At 46.7% G+C, this 19242-nt stretch overlaps 1 protein-coding gene across 2 annotated transcripts; it reads right to left on the bottom strand.

Moving 5' to 3' along the window:
• Positions 1-9334: 9334 nt before the first annotated feature.
• On the bottom strand, positions 9335-19046 carry Isg20l2 (interferon stimulated exonuclease gene 20 like 2). 2 transcript variants are annotated; one of them, XM_050166358.1, is made up of 4 exons: positions 18899-19046; positions 17092-18084; positions 11723-11923; positions 9335-11229 (listed from the first exon to the last, which is right to left on the bottom strand). In XM_050166358.1, the coding sequence occupies exons 2-4, from the start codon at positions 17965-17967 to the stop codon at positions 11116-11118; spliced, it is 1191 nt and encodes a 396-aa protein (XP_050022315.1). In that variant the 5' UTR covers positions 17968-18084; positions 18899-19046; the 3' UTR covers positions 9335-11115. The 2 variants fall into 2 exon arrangements, with proteins under 2 accessions (XP_050022315.1, XP_050022318.1); XM_050166361.1 differs by having other exon boundaries at positions 17092-18010; positions 18899-19040.
• Positions 19047-19242: the final 196 nt, after the last annotated feature.

Genomic DNA, 19242 nt, shown 5'->3' with positions numbered 1-19242 from the left:
GAAGGAGAGTGAGGGTGGGGACATATGCCAAGTAACTAGGGCTGGGGGTTTCAGTCTCCAACAGCCCTTTATTCCAGGGGAATAGCTGGGGTACTCAAGCGAGCAGCTGGGGACTGAGGGGGTCTGGAAGGCACTAGGAGGGCTGGCAGAGATGGATGGGGGATGCAACCAACAAGGGGCAGGGGCTAGGTCTCCAGAGCGGTTGGATGGGAGGAGCTGCAGCCAATAAGAGTTCTATGCTCCACTACTGGCTTTAATTTCCCACTGGGATCAATAAGGAAAGGAATTTCCCATTGCCTCTGGCTTTTCAATTATAACCAAATCTGCTGCAGCTCTGCCCCTAGGTGACCCCATTCTCATGATTACACCCCTCTTGGGGCTCCCTCTCCCTCCAAGAGTTTGGAGATATACTAGGAAAGCAGGAGCAAGCTGAGGGAGAAGTGGGGGAAGAAGCAGGCAAGCTCAGAAGAGTGAAGGAACACTCTGCGGCTAGGAGGAAGGAGCGGAGACGGGCTGACCGGCTGCAGGGAACAAGTGTAGGTCAGGTAGAGTGTGCTGGAGGACTGCAGCGCGGGCCTTGGAACAGGAGACACCTCTGTCTGCTACATCTCTTCCCATGAAGCTGTGTGGAAGAAAGTAACCACCTAGGCCATCATGGATGGGGCCATGGCTGACTGGGGGGTGGAGTAGGAAAGTCACAAAGTCCCTACACTCACCCCCAACCAGGACTACAGAGATTCTCTGCCAAGATTAGTACTGGTGGATGACTTCACTCAGAGCCGCTATTAGGTCAGTGTTTGTCCACTTGGACTTCCAAAACGAAAGTCAGCCGGGCTGGGCTGAGCACTTGTACAGCGGTGGTGGTGGGGTTCTGTACCAGAAGAGAGGCCGTGTCTCCTGAGTCCTCGCACCCTCAGGACTCCACTGCACAGAGAGCTTAGATTCAGCATTCTCTGTTCCATTAGAGTCCTCCATGCAAAAGGGACTCTTGTGCCTTCTGTCTCCTGGCTTAGAGACCAAGCCTTTGTCATTGTAGCAGAATGGAGGGCAGTACAGCCCCAAAGCTGAAAGACAGGGTCAGGAACCTAGGAAGGAAGCAATTCACCTCCCAGAAACATTTGGGTGCAGGAGGGAACTCCCTGAGAGCTAGAAACGGAGGACAGAAGACCCTGAGGAAACTGAGGTTAAGGGAAGGTCCTGCCCAAAGGCAGAAGATGCAATGACTTGCGGGGCTAGCCTGGGGTCTGGCAAAGGGAGGAAAGTAGGGCCTGAGAGGAAACAATAGGAAGGGCTCGGGCAGAAGGAGGGGCTACCCTGAGCCAGAAGAGGGTCTGTGCTGCACCCAGGCGGGGCCTCTATTGTTCTTGGCTCTGCCGTGCTTTTCCCAGCTCCAGCTGCCAACGCTCTCCTCAGGGCTGGGCTGGGTTGGGCTGGCTGAGCCAGGAAGACAAGAGGGTGGGGTAGGGATGCACTGGCTGAGGACGTGTCCAGACTGAGTCTTGGTCCCCTGCATGGAGACTGACCTGCAGTTACACTTGGGTTGGCCCTGAGGGCTGGTTCCTAGTACTGTATCCATCTGCACTAACACCGTCCTACACCCAGTCCTAGCAGCCAGGGTAGGGGGATGGGTTATAGCCATGGGCAAGTCCAACAGGATGGGTGGGTTTTATGGCATTTGGGGAAGTGACCTGTTCTGAAAAGGACACACAACTCTGCCACTTTGCCCAAGAGAACCCCAATCCTGTCACTTCCCTGGTGCTGTTTTCCTGCCCTCTGAAAGTAGGAAACAGAAAAAGAGCTGGGACCCGGGACCCTCCTCTGGTATCCTGTACTCTGAAATTATCTGGTTCCTGGAGGCTCCTCCTCCCACCCTGTAATCTTAGACAAGCAGAGATTAGCAGGGTTACCCGACTTTAGTCTGAGCGTGAAAATGGCTAAGAGCACTCACATGGTGGCTCACAAACTGTTCTAACTCTAGGTCTAGTGGATCCGATATCCTCTTCTGACCTTCCTGGGCACCAGGCATGCACAATATACATGCAGCCAAGCACACACACAACAAATAAGTAATAATAAAGGTTCAGATTAAAAAAATAGAATTCAGAGTCTGGTTCCTTAGACAGGCCAGGGCCTTGTTCTTCACCTGACCTGCACTCCTATCCCTTCTGAGAGCAAAGTCAGAGAGCTGGTAAGTAGGCAGGGGTGGGCGAGGAGGCTCCATACTGACCTACATCTAATAGTTTGTTCTGGGCAGCATGAACAAGATGGGGGAAAGATGTTTGAAGTGGCAAGTTCTGATTTTCCTCTCTGTGGGTACCAGTTTTGGAAATGCCAGCTGTCAAAGAAAAACTAAACTGCGCCAGAACCAGCCGTACCTCCTCTGGTCCCTCACTCCCAGAGGGCATGGGCCTGAGGCCTGTGAACTTGTTAGCCTAGCAGAGCAGTATGCTGTCCAAATGATGTTCCCAACTTTCTCCTGCCTGCCACTCCCCTACTGACCTGGGCCAAGCCATAGCGGGAGCTCTGGAGCTTGGGGATTGGCAAGAACATGTCCCTGGGGAATCAGAGAGGCCAGTATTTTCTGGATTTCATAGTTGCTAGCTGTTATGGGTTAAGTAAAATGCTGCAGGTACCCGAAGGGGCGGCAGGCTGCGGGTCCCTAGAGCCGCCAGTCCCAGACAGGGATAGCGCAGTTCCCCAAAAGGCTGCAGTGGTCCAAGAGGCAGGGAGTCCCAAGCAGGGAGCTGCACGGTGGGTGGTGGATGAGAGATCTCGATGGGGCAGCCAACCCCACGAGGAGAGACAGATGGGCCACGCAACGAGACCGTGCCGCAGGTCTCAGAAGGGGAGAAGAGCAGAGGAGAGAGAGAGGCAGAGAGACAGAAGGGGGTGTCCTCTCGCCTGCCTGCTGCTTGCCCTTGCTCGGGGACCTGCACCAGTCCCTGCTCTCAGGCCCAGCTGCCCACTGCCGCTTTACGTGCAGCGTTTCTGCTGCTGCAGCCGCGGGGGATCCACGGCATTTTTAATCAGTCCATTACAAAGCCTGTAAAGCATTTTCTTAACTAATGTTTGACAGTGGAAGGCCCAGCCCATTGTTAGTGGGGCCAGGCCTGGTTGCCCTGGGTTCTATAAAAAGGCAGACTGTGGTCAGGCAGTGGTAGGACATGCACTTGATCTAAGCAATTGGGAGGCAGAGGCAGGAGGATTTCCAAGTTCTAGGCCAGATTAGTTTACAGAGTGAGTTCAGGACAGTCAGGGCTACACAGAGAAATCCTGTCTCAAAAAACAACAAAACAAGCAGGCTGAGCAAGTCACAAAGAGGAAGTCAGGAAGCAGCACCCCTCCATGGCTTCTGCATCAGCTCTTCCAGGTTCCGGTCCTAACTTCCTTCAGTGGTGGACTATGGATATAGAAATATAATGCAAATAAGCTGGGCGGTGGCGGCGCTGCCTTTAATCCTGGCACTCAGGAGGCAGAGGCGGGCGGATCTCTGTGAGTTCAAGGCCAGCCTGGTCTACAGAATGAGTTCTTGGACAGGCTCCTTGTGGAGGCATGGAAAGTGAGCCTGTTTCCATGTTGACCAAAGGTCAGAGTTTGGAACTTTCTAGTTCCTTTAAGGTTAGTGTGCTTTTACCTCTAAAAGGTCCCACCTAGTGTTGGCCAGAGTTCAGTTCTCTCAAGGTTATTGTCAACAAGTGTGGCTAATTGCCAGATCTTATGCTCCAGGAATAGAGTAGATCTGTTCCTACCTCAAACAAAAGTCTAAGGATCCAACTAAGTTCCAGTTCCTTTACTTCCACACAGGGAGTGGTCTGCCTACAGAATGTTTTGGTCTAGGGTGTGTGACTTGTTTTGTTCTAGAAAACAGAAAGTTTAACTGTTAATGTAGCCCATGACCTTAAATGGGTATGTTTATTTCCTTTTGTCGTGTTAATGCAGTTTTTTGCCTTACTCCTACCTTTTGGGGCCAGGAGTATTTTATGCGGTGGGAAATTAAACACAGGCAAATTTTCAGTACTCACTGGAACTCCCTCCCGATACTATCCCATGTGTTTCTCTGTTTTATCTTCATTCATGTCTTCATATCCTTTACTATATTTCTAAATCCCTATGCCCTTATCCTGGGGAAATGTATTTTTGTCATGGCTGGTCCCCAACAGCTCCAAAGCTACAGAGAAACCCTGCGGGGAGGGGGGGAGTGAAAGTCAAACAAACCCTTTCCTTCCCAATTTGCTTTTGGCCGTGGTGTTTTATCTTAGCAGTAATAACTCAAACTGAGACAGCAAGGAGCAGGATTCTGTTGTGGAATATTTAACCAGACAAAGATGTGTTACATTTGTTTATCTATGTAAAGATGTGTTGCGTTTGAGCTAGTAAAATTAACTGAGCTCAGAGATGCGGGGCAGTAAATAGGAGGGAGGAGCTTAGGTGGGTGTTTTAGTTGGGGCAGTGTGGAAGGAGAGGCTTCCCCCCCCCAGACAGGGTTTCTTTGTAGACCAGGCTGGCCTCGAACTCACTGAGATCTGCCTGTCTCTGCCTCCTGAGTGCTGGTATTAAAGGCGTGCACCACTGCCGGGCTACTTTAACTCTTTGAGCTAGCAAGTTTTCACCCTAGCCTTTGAGTCTTGTTAGAATAATAGAGATTTCGTTAAAGCTACAGAGCCACTGTCTGGGGAACAGAAAACCCCAGGCTATAATGGCCTTAGAGCCAGTCCACTAGCAGTTTAAAGTGCAGCCACTGAGACAAAGGTAAAACAGCAGATCCACACAAACTGTTGCAGCGGGCGGATGCCACTTGCCAGGACTCCTGGAGAAGTTAGCAGATTTGGTGAGATACCTGGGAAATCCTTTAGGAGACCCTTCCCACATTAAGAATGACGACCATCACAATGCAAGGTGACAGCACCCTGTGTACGCTACCATGAAAAGAGAGAATAAGTGACCTGGCTTAGGTTACTATCAGTTTGGTCATTAATATTTTCTCCTTAAAAAAGTGGTTTGATGACTGTCAAACATAATTTGATTGATAAGATACAAGCCTTAGAAAGACCTACTAATGAAAAAAATAAAAATATTCACACAGACAGGAATTTAGAGTAGAACATACCACAATATTACATTATGAGATTGAAGAGGAGTGGCCTAGGGTATTAGAATACCAACCTGAATATAACTGGATATATTGTACAAGAACCACCACCAGATGATAGGAACCCTCAAGGCTGTGTAGAAGTTAATTGGAATCCTGTAGAAATGCTAGATTTGAAAAGATTTAAGGAAGCAGTCATTTCATAATATGCAAAATGGAATTCAGAAAATGTATTGCACTGGGGGAGAGGTGGTTTTTGTTTGCACAGGAAATGAAAGGCCGTGGAGTCCTTCAAGATTAACAGAGATCAGTTTGATCGGAGAGACCTCCTAAGTCTTGGCTGCAGACATAAGAAATAAAGCAAGAACTACAAGACAGGTGGCATATACATTGTTCCCTCTGCATGGGAACGATTCTGAGACTGACAATGTTACAACTAGTTTTCCCAGGACTTCACCATTGTCTCAATTTTCTCAGGGTCTCCTGGAGATGGTATAGCCCTCAGAAAACAAAAAGCAGTCTAGAGAACACAAGGCCCACATTCCCAAGACATGGGGTGGGTGGTTTTTTATCATTTAATGGGTTATAGATATTTATCATTATTTAGGGGGATATAGGAATACAAGATAAAAAGACAACTATTAACCTCAAATATTTATATTGGTATGGATTTTGATATATTGATATATAAAGTTCTTTTTGTTATGTTGTATGTTTCTTTTGTTTATGGTATTGTGCTTTTGAAGCTCACTTAAAAATGGAATGTGCAAGCTGGGTGGTGGCGCACGCCTTTAATCCCAGCGCTCAGAGGCAGAGGCAGGCGGATCTCTGAGACCAGCCTGGTCTACCAAGAGCTAGTGTTCCAGGACAGGCTCCAAAACCACAGAGAAGCCCTGTCTCGAAAAACCAAAAAAAAAAAAAAAAAAAAAAAAAAAAAAAAAAAAAAAAAAAAAAAAAGGAATGTACAATTGAATGTAGGTTAGTAGTCATCTATAATAATCAAGCTTGTAGTCATGTTATGTTTTCAAGGTTAAACAGATATATTTTAGATTGATCTTTAAACACTTCAGAGACCTATAGAATATGGCCTTTTAGATGTTTGATAATCTAAGGCTTTTCATAACAGTGAGACATGTCTGTTCCTGGCACCAACTTATTTCATAAAAGGATGATGGATGGAGATCAAAGAACCTCCATAGGGAGCTTGCTTGCATTGTGGCAAAGCTAGCCATCTGAGCAAGAAGCTGCTCGTCTTTTTTAAAATTTTTTTATGGTTTATTTAATGTGCATTGGTGTGAAGGTGTCGGATCCCCTGCAACTACATTTTCAGACATGTACGACACAGAGGAAAAAGACCACTGAATTTTGCCAAGACAAGATGGGATAGTCCTTCAAAATTCCTGCTTCATAAAGTCTGACAGATATTCTAAGCCTGTAGGCCAAAGATGGATGCCCCAATGTTGCAGAGGAATCTTGGGTAACTATCCAGGCAGCTAGATGTCTTTGTCATTTCTACAGTTTTGGAAGTTGCTTGCTCTGCACTTCCTGTTTACTCAGGTAATATTATATCTGACTCAGGTCTCTGATGGAGTTGAAGACTAGAGACTAGATATAGTTTTCTTTAGTTAATATAGAAGGTAAAGGCCTACCTTTAGTAGCAGCAACTGAACCACTGTGAGGGAACAGTACTCCTCAGGCTATGGCCTGAGCAGCCTTGCTGCTGGTAGTTTAAAGCACATTCACTGTGAGGTCAGACAGCAGGGATCCACATGGTGCACAAGTAAAGCATGCCTTTGGGGAACTAGACACTCTGGCCCAGGTGCACTGTGCTGCTTGCTACTCAGAAGGGTTGGGTCCTATTCTGAGAGCTCTTACTCTAGGGTAGACAGTGTACACAAGTCTTTCAGAAAATGTCATGGATCTGTCTACCCTAAAGTATAGTCAGACTATTTGTTGGCTCCCCAATAATGACTTTCACTAATTATGAAAGCTTAACTGATAGCTTACACTTGTTTCTTTCTTTCTTTCTTTCTTTTTTTTTTTTTTTGGTTTTTCGAGGCAGGGTTTTGCTGTGGCTTTGGAGCCGGAGCCGAGTGCTGGGATTAAAGGCATGTGCCACCATCGCCCAGCTTACGCTTGTTTTTCTAACAAGTTTTGTTTGTTTTGTTTTCTGGGACTGGGTTTCTCCGTGTAGCTTTGGTGCCTGTCTTGGAACTAGCTCTTGTAGGCCAGGCTGGTCTCGAACTCACAGAGATTCACCTGCCTCTGCCTCCCAAATACTAGGATTCCTCATCCCAACATTGCCTATGCTTCTTTCTCTGTGTCCTCAGTGTCTCCCTTTCTTCTCAGCATCCTCCATGCCCAGGAATCCTGCCTAGCTTTTTATTAAACCAGAGTGACTTATCTTCACAACACTACAGCATCATTCTGGTGTGCTGAAGGGTATGTGGGGCTTCGACACTGAACTTCTATGCACTTGTGTGTGTGCGTGTACATGTTCATGGTGTATATGCCTGTCCATGTTTGGGAGCCACAGGTCAATCATGGGTATTTCTGTTTTTGAGACAAGGGTCTGTCTCTACATAGCCCTGTCCTGAACTAACTGTGTAGATCAGACTGGCCTCGAACTCAAGAGATCTGCCTGCTCTGCTTCCTGAACATGTGCTACCACACCCAGCTTTACCTTATTTTTGAGACAGGATCTCACACTGAAACTGGCTCTCACTGATTCAGTGAGGCAGGCTGATTGTACTGTCTCTGCCAACACTAACCACAGGCATATGCTGCCAAAGCTATCTTTTCATTGGTGCCAGAGATCCAAGCTCAGGTCCCAATGCATGTACGGCATGTGTCTCACCAATGTGCTTATGGACCCTCTGTGGAAGTCCTTGGATTCTGTGTACCTAAAAAGGGCATGGGATGACAATGTCTCTAATAAGCCCAATGGCCTGGCCCTGTTGTCACTTATTATAGTACTCACAGGCTCCTCCCTCTTCAGATACTCACCTCTTGGCCTTTCCACAATCCAGCTTCCACACAGCAGCCAGCATAGTCTTCCAGAAACCCAGATCTGTTCACATTACTAACCAGCATGGTACACTGAGGATTCCTGGCTCTTCTTAGCCAAAGACAAAACCATTTCCAGTGTCTAACACACTGCCTGGTACGGAACAGACCCCAGCCAAGGATGTCCTGTCAGATACCACTCAGATGCTACCACAAGGGCAGGGCCTTCAGGCATACTCAGCAAATCTGGAGCCAAGCCTAGGGAAATTTCTTACCTTCTTGGTTAACCTCAGTCTCAACCGTTGAGACTGTTGCGATGGCGGAGCAGTTAACCCTGGCTGCTCTTGCAGAGAACCAGGGTTTGAGTCCCAGCACCCACATGACAACTCTCAACTATCTGTAAACCTGGTTCCAGGGGAGCTGATACACTCTAACGGCCTCCTGCACCTGTCAGCCACCCCATATTTTCTTTTATAGTTTATGAGCTCACCAGGCACATAAGCAGTGCACAAACATACATGTAAGCAAACACCCAGCTTCCAGTGACACAGTGTACCTTAAGGGCTCAGTATAGTGCATATTGCGGTGTGGTTGTACTGTAACTACAAACACCACCCCTTAAAAGTCAAGAGTAGAACTCAGGATGTGGGACAAAAACCATTAAAACACCAAGAATCAAAGTAACTTCATTGCCACAAATAAATGGCAAAATAAAACCATGAAGATAGGAGAGATACAGGGCGGTTGTGGTACACGCCTTTAATCCTAGCACTCGGAGGCAGAGGCAAGCTGATCTCTGAGTTTGAGGTCAGCCTGGTCTACAAGAGCTAGTTCCAGGACAGGCTCCAAAGCTAGAGAAACCCTGTCTCGAAGAACCAAAAGATATGGAGAGACGGCTCTGAAGACTAGGGACAGAAGGCTGCACAGACACATGACTCACCTTTAGAGATGAGGTGTGCACCACTACGGAAGAGCTGGCAGCAGCTGCCTGGCTGGCATCACCAAGCACCCTTCCTCCCCCACTGTCCTCCTTTATGCCCCCAGATTCATTCTATCTCACTCTGGTCACACACCCTCTCCATGAGGGTGCCTGCCTGGCTTAGGCTGTCACTTCAGGTGTGACTGCTGGATTGGTAGCAAACACAAGGCACTGTCTGTGTCACAAAGGCTTACCAGAGCTTCAGACAACCCAACAAACAAGGTCTCCAGTGACCCTAGAAATCCTCTTATACAACTATATAACCCTCTACACCTTGTGAAGTTATTTAATATGAAGACAAAAAGAGCTGGAGAAATGGCTCTTTTCAGAGGATTCCAGCTTGATTTCCAGTACCCATTTTCCAGAAACTCACAATATCTAGAACTTCAGTTCTAGAGGCTCTGACACCCTCTCCTGAACCCTTAAAGGCCATACATATGTGTTGTGGAATAAATTTTTTAAAAACAAAACAAAACAATGGGAGGTGACTTATGCCACAAACTGAGAAAAAAAAGAGTAAAGATGTGTTAAAATTATTTAACATTTGTTAATGTTGCAGAATAATTGTTTAACTATGAAAGATGTGTTGCTGTTTTACCTTTCCTGCCCAAGGCACCTGACTGATCTAATAAAAAGCTGAATGGTCAATAGCTAGGCAGAGTAGGGATAGGCGGCAGGCTGGTGGGCAGAGAGAAAAAGAGAGAAGGAGGGAGAAAGAGAAGGTGACGCCTGGGGCCAGCCAGGCAGACAGACATGAAGGAAGCAGGACAGTAGGGCATATAGAATGAAAGAAAGGTAAAAAGTTCCAAGACAAAACAGACAAACAGGTTAAATTAAGTTGTAAGAGCTCTACTGAGACAAGCAAAATCTAAGACCAACCATTCATAACTTAGTAAGTCTCTGTGTATTGATTTTTGGAGCTGGTTGGTGGTCCAAGAAAGTCTGCTACACATAAACATGAATAAAATAAAAATAATCTTTATGAAAAATCCCACTAGTTTTCTATTATAAAAATTCATAAAAAGAATCATTTGAATTTTTAAAAGATTCCATTTGCAAGGTGAAAGATTGAAAGACTATTAAAACAATGTAAATTCTTTGTTAACTAAACAGAACCTAAATCAAGTAAACGTGGCTATACAATTTAGCATCCAGCCACACAATCCATTTCTTCTCTTCTCTACTTCTATGAGCCAGAGCTTTTCTATGTATTCAGACTGGCCTTGAACTTTTGATCTTCCTGCCTTGGCTTCCAGAGTCCTGGGATCACAGCCCACCATGCCTACCTCCATAGGACACTTCTGAAGTGAAAGGATACTATTAATTACCTTATAACAAAAAACATAAAATTCAAAGACCCAGGCACAGAGGTGAACACTCATGTCCCAGTTACTCAGGGGCTGAGGAAGAAGTCCTTTGAGCACACTGAGGCCAACCTTGGCAATACAAGAACCCCTTTAGTCCGCTCCCCACCAAAGGGAGACACATCTATGTTATGTGTCCCATGGATAAAATAATGTGAGAATCTGTACTCTATGGTGTGCCTTGCTTCCTCAAAGTCAAGAAAGCTGATCGGCACAAGCACTCTGGGACATTTGGTTAGCACTATTAAAAAAGTAAGCCATCTGTAACACATCATGTCGTATTCCATCCTTCCCACCCTCTCCTACTCCCCTGTGGATACTGAATCCAGGGGCTTGTGTATGCTAGGTACACGCTCTAGCACCAAGCTTTACTCCTGACCCTCTTTTTTATGTCAGGACATCTTGAACTAATTCTGTAGCCCAGGCTGACCTTAAATTTAAAACCTGTCTCAACCTCCCAGTATCTGAGATGACAGGCCTGTGCCACCCGACTGGATGGAAGGTGGGTTTCCCCTTCCATCAGGCACTTAACCACACAGTGACCACAGCAGTGGAGATGAAATTTCAATGGGTATTAAGTCTCTGGTGAAGTCCCTCTCTTCAACAATTCTAACTTCTGCAGATGTGCAGCTGGCAGAACTGTGGTTTGGGCTACTGCGTGTGTCTCCCCGGGATTGCTAATTTTCTGGAGGATTCTGGGCCAGGTGCTGTTCCCATTCAACTTCAACCAACTTGTACAGCTCCATGGTGGCCTGGGCATCTTCCACTGAGGAATGTCCACTTTTTCCAGCCTAAAAAGGAAAAGAATATGAAGAAAATAAGAACTACTTTTTCTTTTCCCAGTCAACACTCACTCTCCCCCCCCCCCCCTCTCTCTCTCAAGACAAGAAACTTGCTCTGTAGACCAGGATGGCCTCAAACTCACAGAGATCAGTCTGCCTCTGCCTCCCAAGTGCTGGGATTAAAGGTGTGCCACCACTGCCTGGCTAATCCACTCATTCCTGTAGCAATGTATATGTATCACATTCTGCAAAGGCAGGACATTCCAGGTCACAGATAGGCCTTCTGAGTCTTGTTTCTTAGATACTCTCCATGTGACATGTACCCACAACTCTGTATTCTGGCCACTGTCCTTGACTGCCAAGCATGTAGCTTGAACAGTCTTCTGATCTCACTGTACCATCTGGTAGTCTACGAGGTACACAGAAATTATTATTTCTCCTCATTGACAGAGACTACTGGGACCTGAACTGTGTGTGCTGGGCGCACTTGGAGAGAAGTTACCTGGATGTCCCGATGCAGCAGTTTCTTGGTGAGGTGCTTCAATGACAAAGTGACATTCTCTGGGCAGTCAGCCTTCCGGTTGAGGAGTGGTATTTGGGAAGTGTCTCGGGTGAGGGACTTGGGATGAAAGTACTGTAGGGCTTTGTAGTCATTGTGGATGGCATGTCCGATCACTATCTTCCCCTTGAGTATCTTCAGGATCTGGAATGAGCACGCAGAAGATGAGGGATGTTCAAGGTGGAGCTCCTTACACAAGGCCATCATCAGCATCCCACCCTACCCTTTTGAAAGGCCCTCTTCCACAAGTGTTCCTCTTTCAGAAACCCTCCTCCTTTCCCTACAGAACTGCTATGTGGAATCCCATTTGGAACTACATCACCATAGCCTCCTCATGTTTATTAATTTCCACCCCAACTGTGGTCTTCATTATTCTCCCCCGCCTCCAGAACCTGAGGCCTTGTATAGCCAGGCAAATGTTCTAACACTGGCCTCTACCCCAGTTGCTTCCTTCAGTCTTGGATAGCACAGACATTAAAGATGCTGCTCATGGGGCTGAAGAGATGACTCAGCAGTTAAGAGTATGCACTGGTCCAGGCTCCTGGTACCCTTCCTTGTAGGGTGACTCATCAATGCCTAAGTTCCCAGTTTCAGAGGATTTGACACCCTCTTCTGGTCTCTGCAGGCACTGTACTCACATATAAAAATGCATATACACATAATTAAAAATAAATCTTTACCAAAAAATTAGTTACTAGGCAAGGTTGTATAAACCTACAATCCCAACACACAGAAAGCTGAGGCAGGTGAACTGTAAGGCACAGCAGAGACTGAGCCACATGAGACCCTGTCTTAACAAACAGTGCTGGATCTAGGGGCTTGGCTCACAGTGCTTGCCCAGCATACACAAAACCTGGGTTGGAACCCAGCACTACAATAATTGGGCATGCTGGCAAAGGCCTGTAATCCCCACACTTGGAAGGTGAGGTAGGAAGAACCAAAGTTAAAGGTCGTCCTTGGCTCCATAGCAATTCTGAGGTTGGCCTGGGATGACACCCTGCCTCATGTGGGGACGATGATGACAGTGAAACGACTCAGAAGGTAAAGGGTCTTGTCATCAAGCTTGATGATCTGAGTTTGATCCCTGAGACCTACATGGGAGGTAAGAACCAACTCCTCCTCACATACGCCATGACACACCACTATCTTCACCGAATAAATGAGAAAAAAAAAAAAACTTAAAAGTAAAGTTGAAGATGAGGTTTTCTGCATACTCGTATTGAAACCAACTAATGTCTCAGCATTTAAAACCTTCAAGACCGCCAGGTGGTGGTGGCAGTGTATGCCTTTAATCCCAGCACTTGGGAGGCAGACAGACCTCAAATTGCAAAGCAGATCAAGGGTGCCCTCTGGTGGCCTCCCAATACCAGCAGGCTCTTTTCAATTTCCCCCCTTCATTTCTCTCACCCTGCCCTCTACTCCAGTTTATTAGTTGTGCTCTCTAGCTTGAGCCTAGAACAAGTAGGTTTGCTAAGGGAGGGATGAGAACCCCTTACAATCATGTATCTTTTATGCCTTTTACTACAGGCTACCTGGATACCCCCCAACCAATACAGCTTTAAAACAAATTGTTTTTATTTTATATGTATGTATACCAACCACATGTATGCTTGATGCCCAGAGACCAGAAGAACATCCCTGGAACTGGAGTTACAGTTGAAGAATCGTCACATAGGTACTTGGAATGGAACCCACCAGGTCCTCTTTAAGAACAGCAAGTGCTCTTTATTGCTGAGCCATCTCTTCATGCCATTTTTATTTTGTTTTTGTAAAAGTTCTGTCTCCTGCTCCAACACTCAGCACTTGCCCTAAGCGACTTTCACACCTGCTGTTCAGCCCACTTCTATCCCCGGCTGGCTGTTAATTCTTGAGGGCAACTCCACCACACACTAAGTGGATCTCAACTAGTAAAATTACCTTCACCACCTAGTTATGGCTAACTGTCTTTAGCATTCCTACGGGGTTAATCTTGTCAATCTGACAAGATCTAGAATCACAGAGACAAACTTCTGGCCATAACTGTGAGGGAGGGAGGTTCTAGACTAGTTAACTGAGGTAGAAGATCCACCCTAAATGGTAGTAACCAGCTACCTCACACTCCATGCCATGATGTAGTAAACCTTCACACTTACCCCAAATAAACCCTTTCTTCCTCAAACTGTTTTGTCACAGCGATAAGTACCTAAGACGGAAGAACGGTAATGAGGTGGTGGCTTTGCTGTGATAAACCTGACTGTGGTGGCCACCATTTGCCCATAAGTTTAAGTGCTTAGTCCCTAGTTAGTGGGCCATATAGAAAGGATTAGGAGGTGTGGGCTACATAGAAAAGATTAGGGTGGGTAGGCTCTGAGGTTTCAAAAGCCTCATGCCAAACCCAGTGTCTGTCTGTCTCTGCCTGCTGTCTGTGGATCGAGATGTAAAGCTCTCAGCTACTGCTCCAGCACCATGCCTGTCTGCTTCCGGCCATGATGGTTATAGACGTACCCTCTAAAACTGTAAGCAAGTTCCCAGTTAAAGGCTTTCTTTTATGAGCTGCCTTGGTCACGGTCTCTTCAAAGCAACAGAACAGTAACTAATCACTCACCAAGTGATTCTCAGGCCTTTGAGCTGGTTTTAGAGGAGGAAAGTGGGAGTACGGAACTGAGGGTTACAGAGCCCTAGATGTTACACAGAGCTCAATGGACTGTTCTGGTGGGCTCCTAGAAGAGAATGCAGAAGAAATGCCAGCCATGGAAGCCTGGCTAAGGAGTCCAGAGAACTGAAGTGAGGCTGAACTAAAAGGCAATGGTCTACTTTGTATGGCAGAGGGTTTTCCTACAAAGGCTGTGTGAAGATGACTGCTCACTGTTCTTACCCAGGTCTACCATGAAAGACAGCAAACAGGACATTAAAATATGAAAAAAAAAATACAGTTTAGCAGGGGAAAGGACCATACATTTAAAGTTACAGGCTACAAAATATGATACTTGCATCAGGATAGGGGAAAGTTAAGAGCAAGGCCCCATCCACAGAAAGCTCCAAACTGTGAAAATACACAATTCATTTGAATGGAAAAAGCTGCTAGAAAACAAGCACTTAGGAAAGAGTTCTGTGATGTGGAATGTCCTTCTGTATATGTGTTGCTTTTATTGGCCGATGAATAAAAGCTTTTTCGGCCAGTGGCTTACCAGAGTAAAGCCAGGCAGGATATCCGAACAGAGATGTAGAGAAAGAGTAGGCGGAGTCAGGGAGACGCCATGCAGCTGATGAAGGAGAAAGACACTGCTGGAACCTTACTGGTAGGCCACAGTCTCACAGTGATACACATATTAATAAAAACAGGTTAATTTAAGATATAAGAGCTAGCTAGAAATACGCCTAAACTATTGGCCAAACAGTGTTGTAATTAAGTTTCTGTGTGATTACTCCAGTCTGGGCGGCAGGAAACAAACAAGTAATCCACTTACAGTCTTCAACTAAGCTCTCATCAAAGCATACAGCTTTAAGGGAACTAGACTACATTTTGAGCTGGAAGCAGAAACTTTGCAATATGTACTGAAAACAGCCTGTTATTGGCATAAGAACAGACAGGAAGACCAATGGAACTGAATAGAAGACCTGGGTATTAATCCACACATCTTCAAACACCTGATGTTTGACAAGGAAGCAAAAAATATCAAATGGAAAAAAGAAAGCATATTTAACAAGTGGTGCTGGCATAACTGGATATCAACATGTAGAAGAATGAAAATAGACTTATATCTATCACCATGCACAAAACTCAAGTCCAAATGGATCAAAGACCTCAACATAAAGCCAGCCACACTGAACCTTATAGAAGAGAAAGTGGGAAGTACACTTGAATGCATTGGGATGGAGAAAGCCCGAGCCTAGGAGAAAAGCTGTATGTGCTGTGACAAGCCTTCTGGAGCACGGAAGATCCTGAGTTTCAGAATGTGACACTTCAGCTTCATACCATTGGATTTCAGCTCTGTTCTCCTTTGGTTGTAACTGTGTCATGTCTCCTTCCTCTTGAAATAATAAAGTATTTAAACTTGGTTTTGATTTTTACAGGAATCCATAGTTATGAGACCTCAGAGAAACTTTGGAATTCTAAAGAGACTTTAGGTATTTTAAAGAGATTAAACTTTTAAAGTTGGAATTTTTAAAGACTACGGGGCTTCTAAAGTTTAGAATATGTTTTATATTGTGATGTTGCTATTAATATGACATCTTGGGGACAATAATAAAGAAAAGGTTACTATTTAACAATGATATGTTTTTATGTCAAAGTTGACAAGGGGTCAGTTGTGCTAACTAGTTTTATGTCATCTTGAGACATGTATCTGGGAAGAGGGAATCTTATTTGAGAAAATGTCTCCGCTGGATTGGTGTGTAGGCATGTCTGTGGTGCATTTTTTTTTACGGTGACTGATGTGGGTGGTGCCACCCCCAGGCAGGTGCCTGGATGTTGTAAGAAAGCAGGCTAGCAGGCCAGGGGAAGTAAGCAGCGTTCCTCCACGGACTCTGCTTCAGTTTCTGCCTTGACTTCCAGCTCTGAAGTGCCTCATGCTAGATTATAACTCTAGCTGGCCTGGAACACACAGAGACTACCTATCTCTGCCTCCTGAGTACTGGGAATAAAGTGTGCTCTGCCTTTGCTTTTGATGTGGCAGGACTCACAGTTAAGAGTCTGCCTATATTTCAGAGACGCTCTGGCCTTATATTTTTGGACAGTGTTTGGACTGTTACAGACTATGGAGACTTTTGAAGTTGAACTAAATCCATTTTGTATTATGAGACAGCTATGAGCTTATGAGGACCGCAGATAGAAGGTTATGACTAAAAAGCGTTATGTTTGGGCATCAAATTGACAAGAGGTGGACTCATGATAGAACTGTCTATTTGAAAGGACCTAGAATTATCGAGAAGACAAATTTATGAGTGTGTCTGTGAGCTTTTATGTTGGGTGAACTGAGGTGGGAAGACCCATAGTAAGTAAAGCAAAACAAAGCAAAAATAACCTATTCATTCCATTAGCCAGAGTCCTAGACTGAATAAGGAAATCAGAGAACCAGCATTCATTTCTCTCTGCTCCCTGATTCCTCAGCAGCCACATCCTGCTCTTGCTGCCACCGTTTCTGCACCATGATGGAAGTATCCTCAAACTGGCAAAGCAATCTGTTAAATTCCCTTGGTCAGGCATTTTGTTGCAGCAAACAGAAAAACAATTCCTTACTGCATAGACAGCCTTCTTCTCATGTGACATCATTCTCCCTCCCTTCACAGCCCTTTGACACCTCCCCAGAACAGCACACACTCAAAGTCCTCACCTGACTCCGAGCAATCTTAAAGGGTGTAGCTTTAGCCATGTGGCACTTTCGGATGCCGCTCCATCTGGTCCGGTAGTCTACGATGTGGCAGGGGGGGAGGACGTAGTCATCATAAAGCACATCCCCATTGTAGTTCACAATGCTGCACCGGGCCAAGGAACTAACACGCCCCTTGGGTCCTGTGCCCACCATTTCACAGTCGACTGCCACCATCTTCCCTGGCAAGTTTTGGGAGACTTTAAGGCACTTATCCTCGGAGCGCGCGTCGGTGGATCTTTGCGCAGCATTTTTCTTTGAGGACTTCTTCTTCTTCTTCTTGGAGCCTTTATTCTCCAGAGGAGCTTGGGTGGAGTTCTGTGCAGCACTCTTCTGTGTGGGCTTCTTGGAGCCCTTACTCTCTGAAGGAGTTTGGGTGGAATTCTCTGTGGCATCTTTCTTCAAGGGCTTCTTCTTGGAGCCCTTCTTCTGAGCGTAAGCTGGGCGGCTCTTAATCTTTGGAAGGGCACTCTGAAACTCCCCTAGCAAATCGATTTTAGCCACAACAGAATCAGTGTTCTTTGAAGGAGCAGGGGTCAGCCAAGACAACGATGCTTTCTTGTCTGTGGACTGCTCTGACTCCCTTTTGGAGGCAGCTTCCTCCTTTTTTGGGCATGGAAGGATCTTCAAAATGCCATCTACTTTTGAAGACGCTTCCCTTTTCTTTAGAGGTTCTGAGTGCAATTTAGACACCTTGCTAGGAAGTTGGTTATTTCTCTTCAGAAATCCTCTCTGTTCCAAGAACCGTCGCTTCTTAACAAAACGTTGGTGCTTGGCATTTCCTCCAAACGCCTTTTTTGGAGGTTCCCCAAAGTCCAAATTCAGGAGTATGGTAGACATGAGGGCAGCGGATGGTAGGAGAGCAGCTGGGAAGAGCGGCTTACTGATGAAAGAAGATTGGGAGGCTCATTCTCTGTGGAATCCCATGGTCCAACAAGTGGAGGTCTGCAATTAGCCCTGGGGACAAAAGTAATCCTGATACCTGCACCATCGGCCTGGGGGCGGGGTAAAGTAAGACCAATTCTAGAAGGCTACAAGCCCAAAGCCTGGGCACTAAGTCTTAGAATTCACCTTTGGGTGAATCTTATAAAGGATGTTTCCACTCTCCAGATTCAGTGTCTTCTTAAAAGATGATACAGAGGCTGGAGAGATGTCTTAATTAAGAGCACTTGTTGCTCTTGCAGAGGCCCAGGGTTCAGTTCCCAGCACGCATGTGGCAGCTCACATATGTAACTCGTTTCAGGGGGATCGGACGCCTTCTGATCTGTGTAGGCCTCAGGCACTTACATTGTGCACACATATATACATGCAGGGCAGGCAAAGTACTCGCACAAATACGTCAAAAGGCTGAAGCTGGGGTAAAAAGGAGTTGTGGAGACCACGGAGTTCTAACTCTGCCAAGTCTATTAAGTCAAAACAAAAGTGTTGTGAGAACAGCAGAGAAGTAGTACTAAGTACTACTAAGTACTAAACGTTTGCTAGCGGTGGGAGGACACAGCACAGATGTCCATAGGATTACCCAGGCATCCTCAGCGTGGCGCCAGAAATGAAGAGCAAATCCAGGCACCGCTCTCCCTCGGCTCCACGTGTGTGTGGGGGGGCAGTCTTCTCACACACCTCACCTGTGGCGTCGTTGTCCCCCTCCCCGCCTAGCAAGGACCTGGGACTCCGGACAGCGCCAGAGGATCTGAGTGGAGGAAACTCAACAAGTCCGGCACACTCTGACGGTCCACGAGGCGCAGGCCATCCCCCGAACACCCCATCCACCTACCTCCAAGTTGGGTCGCACTAAGATCGCAAGCGTCCGGAGCCGGATGCGGACGCAGGTGCGCGCCGACGTACACCGGGACGGCAGGAGCGCGGGTGGCAGCGCGAAGGCGGCCGGCGCACACGCGCCCGCAGTGCCCCCGCCTCAGGCAGCGAGGCCAGAGACTCGGAGTGCGTGAGCAGCGGCAGCGGCGGCGGCGGCGGCGGTGGCGTGGGTGGGGGCGGGGGCGGGATGCGCTCCCCGGCCCCTCGGGCGCCGTGGAGGTACAACTCCAAGGTGGTGGGCCGCCGGAAGCGGAGCAGCGCGCGCCGGAACCGTGGCCCCACTTCCGGGAGGGAAGGCGGGAC

The sequence above is a fragment of the Alexandromys fortis genome, unplaced genomic scaffold (genome assembly GCF_014885135.2).
Source record: "Alexandromys fortis isolate MF-2015 unplaced genomic scaffold, M_Fortis_MF-2015_v1.1 scaffold_152, whole genome shotgun sequence".
NCBI classification, from domain to species: Eukaryota; Metazoa; Chordata; class Mammalia; order Rodentia; family Cricetidae; genus Alexandromys; species Alexandromys fortis.
This window is presented reverse-complemented; position numbering and strand designations above follow the sequence as displayed.